Here is a 13,132-nt window from a genome sequence, read left to right on the forward strand (position 1 = left end):
TTACTAATGCCTCTCACTGGATTGGTTCAGCCCAAATAGGACTGCCTCAAATAAGCAGTTAATGGGCCATGCAATGATCTTAACCACTTTCATCCAGTAGATGGCGCAGCATGTTGTGTAATGGTGGGCAGACCTGCTTGTGCCTCTTCATTGCACAACATATAGCTGTGAAAAAAAAAATGCTGGGGAAAAAAAATACAATTTTTTTTTTTTTTTTTTTTAAAAGTCAATAAAAAAATATATATTTTTGCCCATATGAGAGGTGAAGCACTGCCTCACCTGCCTCTAGTGACTGCACATCACTGGTAGAGACAGCACGAGGACAAGCACACCTAGCCTTTGACTCCTACTCACTAGCTGATCTGTGGCAGAAGTGGTCGTGGACGGGCATGAGTGGGGGCGTGGCCGGCATGAAGGGGGCGTGGATGTCTGCGAAGTGGGTCTGGCCGGCCATGAAGGGGCGTGGTCGGGCATGGAGGGGCGTGGCCAGGCACAGTCACAAGATAGAGGGAGGGAGGAGAGGAGATAGAGGAGAGGGGAGAGAGAGAGGAGAGGGGAGAGACAGAGGAGGGGAGAGAGAGAGAGGAGGGGAGAGAGAGAGAGAGAGAGAGGAGGGGAGAGAGAGGAGAGGGGGAGAGAGAGCTCAAAAGAGAGGGGGAGAGAGAGAGCGCAAAAGAGAGGGGGGGAGAGAGAGCAAAAGAGGGGGGAGAGAGAGCACAAAAGAGATGGGGGAGAGAGAGAGAGCAAAAGAGAGGGGGGGAGAGAGCGCAAAAGAGAGGGGGGAGGGAGCGCAAAAGAGAGGGGAGAGAGCGCAAAAGAGAGGGGAAGAGAGTGCAAAAGAGAGGGGGGAGAGAGAGAGAGCACAAAATAAAGGGGGGAGAGAGAGAGAGAACAAAATAAAGGGGGGAGAGAGAGGGGGAGAGAGAGAGGAGGAGAGAGAGAGAGGAGAGGGGGAGAGAGAGGGGGAGAGAGCTCAAAAGAGAGGGGGAGAGAGAGCGCAAAAGAGATGGGGGAGAGAGAAAGCTCAAAAGAGAGGGAGAGAGAAAATACAAAAGAGAGGGGGAGAGAGAGCACGCAAAAGAGAGGGGTGAGAGAGAGCACGCAAAAGAGAGGGGGGAGAGAGAGCAAAAGAGAGGGGGGAGAGAGAGAGAGAGCAAAAGAGAGGGGGAAGAGAGAGAGAGCAAAAGATGGGGGAGAGAGCGCAAAAGAGAGGGAGGAGAGACAGCGCAAAAGAGAGGGGGGAGAGAGAGCGCAAAAGAGAGGGGGAGAGAGAGCGCAAAAGAGAGGGGAGGAGAGAGAGCGCAAAAGAGATGGGGGAGAGAGAGAGCACAAAAGAGAGGGGGGAGAGAGAGCGCAAAAGAGGGGGGAGAGAGAGTGCAAAAGAGGGGGGAGAGAGAGCGCAAAAGAGAGGGGGGGGAGAGCGCAAAAGAGATGGGGGGAGAGAGAGAGAGCGCAAAAGAGATGGGGAGAGAGAGAGCGCAAAAGAGATGGGGGAGAGAGAGAGCACAAAAGAGAGGGGGAGATAGATAGCGCAAAAGAGAGGGGGAGAGAGCGCAAAAGAGAGGGGGAGAGAGAGAGCGCAAAAGAGAGAGGGAGAGAGAGAGCGCAAAAGAGAGGGGGGAGAGAGAGAGAGCTCAAAAGAGAGGGGGAGAGAGAGAGCAAAAGAGAGGGGGAGAGAGAGAGAGCAAAAGAGAGGGGGAGAGAGAGAGAGCAAAAGAGAGGGGGAGGGAGAGAGCCCAAGGGGTGGGACTACTGTACTGCAAAAAATGGCTGTGTGAACGGGCTTTAGGACTAGTTTAATATAAATGATTGAAAATTAATAAACATGCTGTAAAATATGCTGTAAATATGCTGTAAAATATTATAAATAATCCATAGAATACATCTATATATGTCACAGTATGTTTATTCATTTTTAATAACTTACATACTTTTAGTTAAATATTTTTTTTATAATAACTTTTTTTTATTGGTTTAAGAGTAATAAATTCCAAACAAGAGACTTTTGACAAATCGACATAGACATTTGAACAGGTTTACACAGAATTGAGAGAGTGTCTACTCATTTCACATATCATTACTAGTATGCATTAGTGCTTGAGTTCTTACCTTCCGGGGGGAGCCATATACTCTAGGCAGTTCTGATTCCTTCTTAGCTTACCCCAGAAGGCTAATGAAGATGTGCCTTTTTTTAAATATTTTATATGTAATATTTCAATAGCGTGCCTTAAGAATCTTACGTTTTTATGTGCACTAACCCGAATGTGTTAAGATATAAATTGAGGAAATCAATGTAAAAAATGCATATTTTACATCGCTGTGTTCCTCACATTGAAAATAATGCACTTTTAATTATATTTATTATTATTATATTTAAGAACAAAAAGGACATTACTGTAAGTGAAGATCATTGGAATGTGAAATATTAATATTTCATGTACGGTTAGTGCACTCTGTTAAAAGCTTAATTTTAGCACAGTTAACGCTCGAGCAGCAGTGATAAATAGCGCTCCACTCGCAATATCTTGCTGTATATTTTTTAAGCCCTTTTTTCCATACTTCTGCAGAATAGAGCATGTTCCCTGAAGGGGACAGTAAGATTATGAACCCTGTTAAAAACCTAGCAGGTAGCCAACCATGCATGAATGACACATGCACCTATTTACAATGAAGCACACAGCAGCAGCACATGTATCAAGGGATATCTGAGACTCCCATACAAGTGTTTTGTCGCAGGAAACAATGCAGGCTGGTGAGGAGTGGTGCTGGTGAGGAACTGGGCTAGTTGTCTCTGCTAACTGTTGCTGAGGGTAGTATTGAGGTGGTGAAGACAATGTAGGGCAACAGTGGAGGACACAGATAATTGGTCAGGGTGGCCGAGCAGCAGAGAAAGGGCAAACACCACAAGGTAGCTTTCTGATTGCATCCATATCATGCTACAATATGGGTCCACATGTGTCATTTATTTTGGTTTTAAATTAGCGCCACAATTTACATATGACTTGAGCTATATTGTAGCACAATATGGGTGAACTTAAGCTGCATTTCTATTAGAACCTGCCTACATATAATGAGATGATAATGATCAGAACTGAAAAAGTACAAGAAAGGGATAATATTTCAGAGGTAAAAAATGTCCATCTAATTTTTAAGAAAAGAAGATGAATTTGAGCTGTTTGGCAAAATGTTAAAGGGTAAAGTGAAGGTGCACTGCAGCTGTGCTTGTCTGACTCTTAGGGGTAGATTTAACAAGCAGCGGATGCTGCTTTCTACCCCCAAAGTTTGAGGTCCGCCTGAAACTTAAGTTAAGAAGCATTGGTCGATACGATCGGGATGATTCACACCCCCTGCTAGCAGATGATTGGCCGCAAATGTGCAGGGGGCGGCATTGCACAAGCCGCGAATGTGCAGAGGGCGGCATTGCACAAGCATTTCACAAGAAATGCTTGTGCAATGTTAAAAGCCGACAGAGTATTAGCAATGTCATGAGGACATGATTCGCTACAGCGAATCATGTCCGCCTGGCATTTGTTAAATCTACCCCTTGGGGCTCTTTAATGATGGTAATACTTTATACAGTTTGTATGCAGTGACTAAGACATTTTTGGACTGGAAATCTTCAAGTCAAGCCCTCCACATAGAAGTACTGCAGAGTTTTTGCAATAAATGGACATTTTAACATTGTATTTTGGCCATATTGACTTTTGACAGCAATGCTGTTTGTCTTAAATATGTTTTAAATACCTAAATACTATGCAGACAATGGGGCCGAATTATCAAGCTCCTGTTTCTGCGCGAGCCTTCAGGTCTAAAGACCGCTGCTTCATAACTTGTCCGTCTGCTAAGAGACTGAGGACATAAATCCTCCCAATCCTATATGATCAGGCTGATTGACACCCCCTGCTAGCGGCTGACTGGCCGCAAATCTACAGGGGGCGACATTGCACAAGCAGTTCACAAGAACTGCTTGTACAATGATAAATACCGACAGCTTATACTGTCGGCATTTATCAATGTGCGGTGGACATGGTACGCTAAATTGTATCATGTCCGTCTACACTGTAATAAATCAGCCCCAATGAATGAGTTGAGATTATATTGGTCAATACTGCTACTACTTTCTGCACAAGCTCCCTTTTTGACTTATCTATTACCATTTTGATTACTTTTTAACCAATTTGTGGTTTATTTATGTCATCAGTTTCTATTATGTATATCAATACAAGTAAAAGAGCTTATCTATTTGTATATTTTAAAATCTAATAGTATATATATATGATTTTAAAAGTTACTGTGCATTTAAATGGTTAATCATTTAAATCCTAGAGAGAAACAGGCAACATATGTGAAATCAAACGTTTGAAATACATCAGCTTAACCAAACTTTGGTTTCTCTCTGCACATATACTTACTTGCACTTTATATACTCTTTGCCTAGATAGTCTAAAACATTATAAAAGAGTCTTTAGCTTTGTTGTTTTTACAAATTTTGTAATTTATTTAATTCTGCATTGTGTGCATTAACAAATCAATTGTAATGAAAACAAATGATCTGACTGTGGCAAAAAAAAGTTCTGGAAAGTTTTGTATAATTTATTATGAGGAAGGATTACAGGAAAGACATTTTGGCTCTGGAGAACGTTTTCCAACTTGAGCCTGAATTTCTCATGGGTCATTTGTTTAAGGCGTAAGGATTAACTCCAGAGGCAGTTATGGTGCACTGTCTGTTAACAAACTGATGTTTAAAATATAAAGAGTTGTATATTTTATAGTAGTCAAGCTCAAAACTAATAAAATTATATTTCTTAAATGTGTCCAAATAAAAAATGTCCTATTTCATTAGATATATATAGGGAGTTTCCAAAAGGTGTGAAATAGCTACACCAAACGAAAACACCCCCAGAAGGCACTCTTTTAAGATAAAATAATATGAGATTAAGTTGTTATAAGTGGAAGCATTAATGGAAAATCATATATAAAAATCATATATCAAAAGTCCAGAGATATGTCCATATAATAAATCCTCCGGCAATCAGTCAGATTCAGGCTGCTCTTTGTCATAAGGATAGTCAACTCCTCTTGAAAATGAGCAAGTGTTGTTAGTATACCACTGTATTATTCTGAGGAAACAGTACGGTTGAGACCGAGAAACGCGTTGCTGTATTTTATAGTAAAACATATCTTCGTTTATCAACACTTGCTTTTTAATTTCATTTTTATTTTAATTATTATTTTCATTTTATAAAATTCATATTTTGCACACGTTCCAGTCTACCCCTGAGACAGTCTGCCGGGAGGCTGCAAAGTCCTGGCCTGCTTTGGTTAGCACCCTTACAAGTGCACTCCAATTGTGAATATATTGATTCACCATCAAACCATATCTGGTTATAGCTGTGCTGGGCTGTGTTTGTTTACATCTCCCTTATTTAGGATTGGAGAGCTTTCTACAATCAAAATCAATCACTTGCCAGTGTCAGTTTGCTGGACTACTGCGGAGTTTGAGCTTGTGTATCCTGCACCCTGAAGGTGCCCTTCTATTGTGAGTTGCTTCAATACTACTAAATTGGGTTCCTTTTGTGTTATTCTGTTTCATTAGAGAAGGGTTTTTCAGTTCCAGTGCTTAGAACCCCTAAAAGGCAAGATTTTCAGCATATCTAAACTAGAGCACAGGTTACATAATCAGTTATTTACCTGCACTCACCCAAGAAAATCCTGGAAATGTAGCCTGTTTTAGGTAGGCCTGTGGGCTGGAAATGGAAAACCCTGTATTAGAGCAAAAGTTGAACTCAAGGAACATCACCTTTGTGCTCCACAAGAGCATACAGACAGTGTATGGATAATACATGCATATATGCATAACCTTCATTTGCACTCCAGCAGAATCCTCATTTGGAGTGGCACAGGAGCAGAAATGGGTTAAACAAAAAGGCCCTGATTATTAGCCAAGCTCAACTGATAAAGCACCCCACTTTATTTTGTGTTCAGCCTCTTACAAACAATAACACAAGATTGGTTACTAAATGTTTAACCAAAGTATTTTTAAAGCACCGATACATAAATAGCATGCCCTATACTTTCAATAGGTAGTGATAGTAGCGAACTCATAGCACTTGTATTACAAGTCTGATAAAGAGTCGCACTCCTGCACAAACTAAAATATTGAGTTCGCATTTGGTGTTTTTGACAACCACAAACTAGCTGCTTGCTATTGCGCATTCAAAAACATGAAAGGTATATAGCAAAGCATTTAACTATAAACTCAATTCCTTGAGCTTAATTTTCCCCACTGCATGGGCTTAGCACCTGAGTGTTATCGGACATGAATTTTAGTGCAGGCCCTCACAGAAATCTATTATCTATGAACGAAAGCGCACCTGTGCTATCTACCATGAATATTGTAGCACATATTATACTACCAAGTGCATGATATATGTTAACCATGGACATGTAATACTAGTCCAAAAATGCAAGCAGTATGGATGTTAACTCACCATACTGCTTGCATTTTTGCACTCCACTTATAATCTGACCATTTGTTATCCGGTCCATAGTTAAAGAAATTAATTTTCCATTTTATTTTTACACTGGAATGTCCCTTTAAATATACAGCATCCCTACTGACATATGTTATTAGGTATGAAGGACTAACAAAGGTGGCTGAAAAGCTAAATATTTAGTTTGGTTATTGGGATTGTGGGAGCTACCATTTTCTACTAACCACTGTCACTTTTCTTATTTTAATACCCATCCACCTTCCTATATCACTCTCTTAGGCTTTTAACTATGCCTTTAAAACTGTATTGGTGTAATAATGATTTGTTTCCAGTAAAACCTAAACCTACTTCTATATAAATGGTTTAGGATATTCTGCATGTTAAATATGACAGGTATATTTAAAAATGGGAGGGGGTTTAAGTTTATTTTAAAAAATATACAAATTATTTTGTGCAACTAGTCTTAAAGAAACAGAGTGATCATAACGCTCTTTCATGTATATAAAATAGAAAGGATTAACGGGACACTGAACTCAAATTTTTCTTTTGTGATTTAGATAGAGCATGACATTTTAAGCAACTGTCAAATTTACTCCTATTAACAAATGTTCTTCATTCTCTTGGTATCTTTATTTGAAATGCAAGAATGAAAGTTTAGATGCCGGCCCATTTTTTGGTGAACAACCTGGGTTGTCCTTGCTAATTGGTGGATAAATTAATTCCACCAATAAAAAAACTGCTGTCCAGAGTCTGAACCAAAAAAAAAACGTAGCTTCTTTTTCAAATAAAGATAGCAAGAGAACTAAGAAGAATTGATAATAGGAGTAAATTAGAAAGTTGCTTAAAATTGCATGCTCTTTCTGAATCATGAAATAAAAAAATTAGGTTCAGTGTCCCTTTAAGTATGCTATTTATTTATTTAATACAAAAAGGTTAAATAAAATTATTATTTTTTGCTTCTTTACTAATGCAAAACTGTTTCTCTATGGGTTGAAATAGGTTTAATTTTTAAAATACCCAGTTGGACTGTGAAAATCTTTAAAACAGCAAAAGTTGATTAAACGGAATCCATTATTTTATTAGATAGCAATCTCAGTTTAGGTGTTGTGATTCTTTACTTACCTCTGTTTCAATCATTGCTCAAAGTCTCTCATGGAGCCAGACTGCAGATTTCTCCCAGAGACACCTTTCTACTCTAATAATACTATTGCTGCTCCTGAGGTTTGTGTCATTTTCTAAAAGCCCAGAAGGTAACAACCCTTTTATGGATGGTTCAATACATATTTTATACTTCTTTAATCTTGTCAATCCATATTTTTTGCTGAGTGGCATAGAGTCAAATGTTGCTGATTATTTTCTTTGTGTGTATTTTGGTGATATATTAAGGCATTTTAAAATTTCAAAACCACTACAAAAACATGTTAAGCCATAATTAACTGTTTTATTTCTGGGTTAGGACCATGAAAACAGGTCATTCATTTAAAAACTGTGTTGTGTTGCAACCTCTATTCCAATCAGTTCAGCAACCCAAACTTAGAATGTACTGTTCAGCATAATCTGTTACTAGGCCTTACATTATGCCAACCGAAGAGTGCCCAATATTACTCATTGTTATTGCTCATAAGACTTGTCCTTCACAGGGTGGTGCCTCACAACTCTTTTGGTCCCAACACTCACTTGTATGTGGTGAAATAAACCTTAATGAATACAGCTAAAGGCTACCCCTTAGAATTAACTTTATGACAACATCTTTGGAAAAATATAGTGTTGTCAATGAGAAGTATCATATGACCACCAAATCAATATTCTAGCACACCAGTTTAAGTGCTTTTCTGTGTACCTGCACATTTTGTCTGGATTGATGTTAGACTTTGTAAGTAAACATTCACTTGTGATTTACTTGAATATTCACTTATTACCTCATACTGACAACATTTTTGATGTTGCTCTTCCAACCAATTTAAAAAGCTCAAATGATTTGTAGAACATGTTGTGTGTCATTTTTTGTCTCTGAGTCCAGCCTTTTGAAAACCACTTCTCCCCTTCATCACAAAGCTAAAAATGGATTTTCAGACAGTGGGAGCTATATTTAACACATGCTTAGTTCTTTGTATGAAGCATTTATATGTTTCAAATTACTTCCTCCTAAACATTATGTTTTATCTTTGACATTTGCACATTGATAATATATATAAAAGTGTTGACATTGTTATTGACCATAGCTTTTTTTTTTTTTTTGCAAATACTGAATAAATCAATATATAAACTTACACATTGACATTGGTTTATTGAGAATTACTTTGATGTAACTTGTTGTCAAAACACAGTTGAAGAAAGTCATTTTGGACAACTTGTTGCCCTTTTCATTGACAGAAGTAGGAAATACAGATGTTGTGATAGTTATCAATTATGTAAATTTATGAGAGCCTGTTTCAAAAACTTGGATACCACAGTGATACAGTTTTTGTTTTTTGTTATTTTTTTTATTTATTTTTTTTAAAGCAGTTTCTTGTTAAGAAAAAAACGGATAATGGATTGCTATAATGCTAAAACTGGAATCTACGCTTGTGGGGCTATAGTATTATTCTGCCACTTTATCCTGTCTAATGACAAAGGTAGTCCCTTAAAGGGACACTAAACCCATATTTTTTTCTTTCATGATTCAGATAGAGCATGCAATTATAAGCAACTTTCTAATTTACTCCTATTTATTTAAAAAGCAGGAAGGTGTTGCCTAGGAGCCAGATCATTTTTGGTTGAGAACCTGGGTTATGCTTACATATTGGTGGGTAAATGTAAGCCTCCAATAAGCAAGCGCTATCCATGGTGCTGAACCTAAAATGAGCTGGCTGCTAAGATTTACATTCCTGCTTTTAAAATAAAGATAGCAAGAAAACAAAGAAAAATTGATAAAATGAGTAAATTAGAAAGTTTCTTAAAGGGACAGTAAACACCAGAATTTGTGTTGTTTAAAAAGGTAGATAATCCCTTTATTACCCATTACTCAATTTTACATAACCAACACAATTATAATAATATACTTTTTACCTCTTTGATTACTTTGTATCTAAGCCTCTGCAAACTTCCCCCTTATTTCAGTTCTTTTGACAGACTTGCATTTTTAGCCAATCATTGCTGACTCCTAGGAGCTTCACGTGCCTGAGCTCAATGTTATCTATATGAAACACATGAACTAACGCCCTCTAGTGGTGAAAAACTGTCCAAATGCTTTCAGATTAGAGGCAGTCTTCAAGGTCTAAGAAATTAGCACATGAACCTCCTAGATTTAGCTTCCAACTAAGAATACCAAGAGAACAAAGCAAAATTGGTAATAAAAGTAAATTGGAAAGTTGTTTAAAATGACATGCCCTATTTAAATCATGAAATATTTTTTTTACTTTACTGTCCCTTTAAAATGTCATGCTCTTTCTGAATCATGAAAGAAAAAAATTGGGTTCAGTGTCCCTTAAAGAATAGAGAAGTGTCAATTTTCATCATGAGGTTTAAAAAAAAAAAGAACAATTAGAGAAAGTAACATATGCAAGTGTCTGATATTGTTACAGTAACCTTTTATAAACCCATATATAGGTATAACATATTTTATTCTATAATAGATTAATTCTTATAAAAAGCAGAATCTTAAAAAGAACTTACCCTTTGACCTGGTGGCCCCATAGGACCAGATGGTCCAGTTACTCCTGGAGTACCCTAAAACAAATTGAGATTAAATATGATCAAAATTAATTGTTTAGTGTTATCAAATATTGTTAATACAATGTACCAACCTTTAAAGTGAAAGTCAATCCTAGCGTTTGTGAAACGCTAGGATTGACCATTTGAACAAAAAAAGGGGACTTTCAGTCATGAAGTATAAAATACTTAATGCTGAAAGCTCCTATAATTGTTTCAAGCGTTCGCCGCACTGAGCTGCTCAAGCAGCCCACAGCAGAACGCCAAGTCAGATTTCCCGCACGGCTATTGGCTAAGAGGTGAAAACGTCACCTCTCAGCAAAACAGCGTTCTGCAGTGGGCAGCCTGAGCAGCTCAGTGTGGTGAACGCTTGAAACAAATAAAGGGGCTTTCAGCATGAAGTATTTTATACTTCATGACTGAAAGTCCACTTATTCGTTCCAATGGTCAATACTAGTGTTTCACAAATGCTAAGATTGACTTTAACTTTAACATAATGGGATAGATTACAAGTGGTGCAATAACTTCTATTGTTTTTGTTGTTTTTTTTTTTTAGGTTTTTGTACATATCGGAAATAGCGTATTACAAGTTTAAAGTAAATTTGTTTGATTGAGCGCAAACGCTATTTGTGCTCGTTGGGTTAGCTTGACTGAAGAACTTCCAAAAAGGGTAGTGAGTTAAAAAAAAGTACAGTTAAACTCATATAAACACTATCTGATAAAAATTATTTAAAAAAAAATATATATAAAAAAGTTATAATGGCTCAAAGATATATGGTATAAGGTGTTTGACAAAAAAGGGCTCTAACATACATATATATATATATATATATATATATATATACATACATACACACATCTAAATATGTGTATGCATGTATATATATATATATATATATATATATATATATATATATATATATATACGTTGATTGGAGTAGCCGTGTTTGCCCAGATATTTAGATATCAAAATAACAAGAGTATTGCATTGAGCAATGCTACTTTTTTATTGGACTAACTATACATTTATAAGTAGACAAGCTTTCGGAAGAGCTCCTTCCTTTCTCAAGTCTGAAGCAATACTATATATATATATATATATATATATGTGTGTGTCTGTACAGATGTATTTATGTATTTACATAAATATATACACATATAAACACATAAATACATATTCTTTTACATACCAATGTTCTTCACATAATAGAAAATGTTCTATGTTTTGTTCAATAGATATTCATATATATCTGTATATACCTATATATAATCATATATACATATAGGTATTTATATATATCATAAATGTATCATATATATAGAAATATCTATTTAACAATACATAGAACATAATCTTAATCTGTGAAAGACATTGGAATGTGAAATACGCATAAATTCATGTTGGATTTAGCAGTCTTACTGTTAACACATTCGGGTTAGCTAGTGTTAGGTGTGTTTTTTTCAGGTTGCATGCATCTTTGAAGTCTATGGGGAGAATACGTTAACATGGACGTAATGTCCAAAACCCAATGCACGCCATAATGAAAACCTGAACTGTTGGAGGTACTTGAGGGCCGCAGTTGAGAAACACTGATCTAGCCCAATTTAGGGCCAGATTACAAGTGGAGCGCTAAATATCGCTTTCGGGAAAGTGATATTTTCAATCCACTGTGTAATACCAGCGCACAATAATGTGCGCTGGTATCACAGGTTGTCAGCAACCAAGCGTTCGCATTGCTTGGAAGCTTTGCGGTCATGAGAGCGTGCTTCCATAGGCTCCTAAGCGCAGTGAAGGGGGTAAGTAGCGCAGCGATAGCAGCAACTATAAATATATATGTATATTATTAAATACATATATATTTTTGTGTTTGCATGTGTATATACACATATTAACAAATAAATATATAGGTATATAAGCATATACATTTATAGTTACTGGAAACACACAGTTCCCCACCGCAATGTAAAGGCACTTTTCAGTGGCGTTTTTTTTTTCTAACACCCCACCCTCGGCAACTTTAGCCCCTAGTGCAGTTATTTTAATAAAAAATAAAGATTGTGCTATCTTTATTTTTTAATAAAATACACTAGATATTATAGAATTTGGGGCACATTTATAAAATTACCAGAGATCTGGATAAGTTGCCAATTTGCAGGTGCCCGATAATTTAGCTCTCCACCTGTAACCTAGCCCTTAATGTAAAAATAATTTCTCTGAATTTGTCTGTATCCTGTTGTTAAAAGTACAAATCTATTTGTTTTTTGAGACATTATGATTTTTCCCCTTCATTTTCTCCTTTATACAAGCATGTATTTGTAAATGTTATTGTTACTAAAGAGAACTCAACATACCATTCTTCCTGGCTGCCCTGGATCACCGGAATCACCCTTTATTCCTTGACGACCCTGAATAATTAGAAGAATGCATTTACTGATTGATGTTAAAGAGATGAGAAGGAAATTATATTGAAATTATGAAAAAGTATAAGTTTCACACAACTTAATCATACATTATTTACAGTACAATTATTTTGTAGTGGTGTGCAGTATATAGTAATATACTTGTCATTTTGTGTGAAAAAAAAATTGTTTGAAAACACCTATGAAATTCAGTTTTTAAGATTTATGTTTGAACAGTTTAAAAACTGTACTTACAGGTTCTCCTGGTATAGAAAGTCCATTAGGTCCTTGAGGGCCTGGAGGTCCTTGTGGCCCTGTGAGACCTGGCTCGCCTCTTGATCCTGGTGGCCCCTAAAACAAATATAATATGGCAATTATATCTGCACCTGTTGTTGTCCCTATTCTTTTAATATTTGAGCTCTGAGTTTGGTATTTTTAAAATTCTAAGTTTGGCATTTTTAAAAGTGCCTTTCATTGATTAGTGGGATGTTGCTTATCTCTAAATGATTAAACCTTCATTTTCAGCTCCAAAAAAAGGTAAAAAATAA

The 13,132-nt window shown here is 36.9% G+C and overlaps 1 protein-coding gene across 4 annotated transcripts in view; it reads right to left on the minus strand.

The window, feature by feature from the left end:
• COL12A1 (collagen type XII alpha 1 chain) overlaps positions 1 to 13,132 on the minus strand; it is a 252,433-nt gene that overhangs the window by 41,602 nt on the left and 197,699 nt on the right. For all 4 annotated transcript variants that reach the window (XM_053710444.1, XM_053710443.1, XM_053710446.1 and 1 more), the window contains 3 exons: positions 12,840 to 12,935; positions 12,537 to 12,590; positions 10,149 to 10,202 (listed from right to left, as the gene is read on the minus strand). In XM_053710444.1, the coding sequence (XP_053566419.1) occupies positions 10,149 to 10,202; positions 12,537 to 12,590; positions 12,840 to 12,935 (204 nt within the window). The remainder of the gene's footprint in view (positions 1 to 10,148; positions 10,203 to 12,536; positions 12,591 to 12,839; positions 12,936 to 13,132) is intronic.

The sequence above is a fragment of the Bombina bombina genome, chromosome 4, assembly GCF_027579735.1.
Source record: "Bombina bombina isolate aBomBom1 chromosome 4, aBomBom1.pri, whole genome shotgun sequence".
In the NCBI taxonomy this organism is placed as follows: Eukaryota; Metazoa; Chordata; class Amphibia; order Anura; family Bombinatoridae; genus Bombina; species Bombina bombina.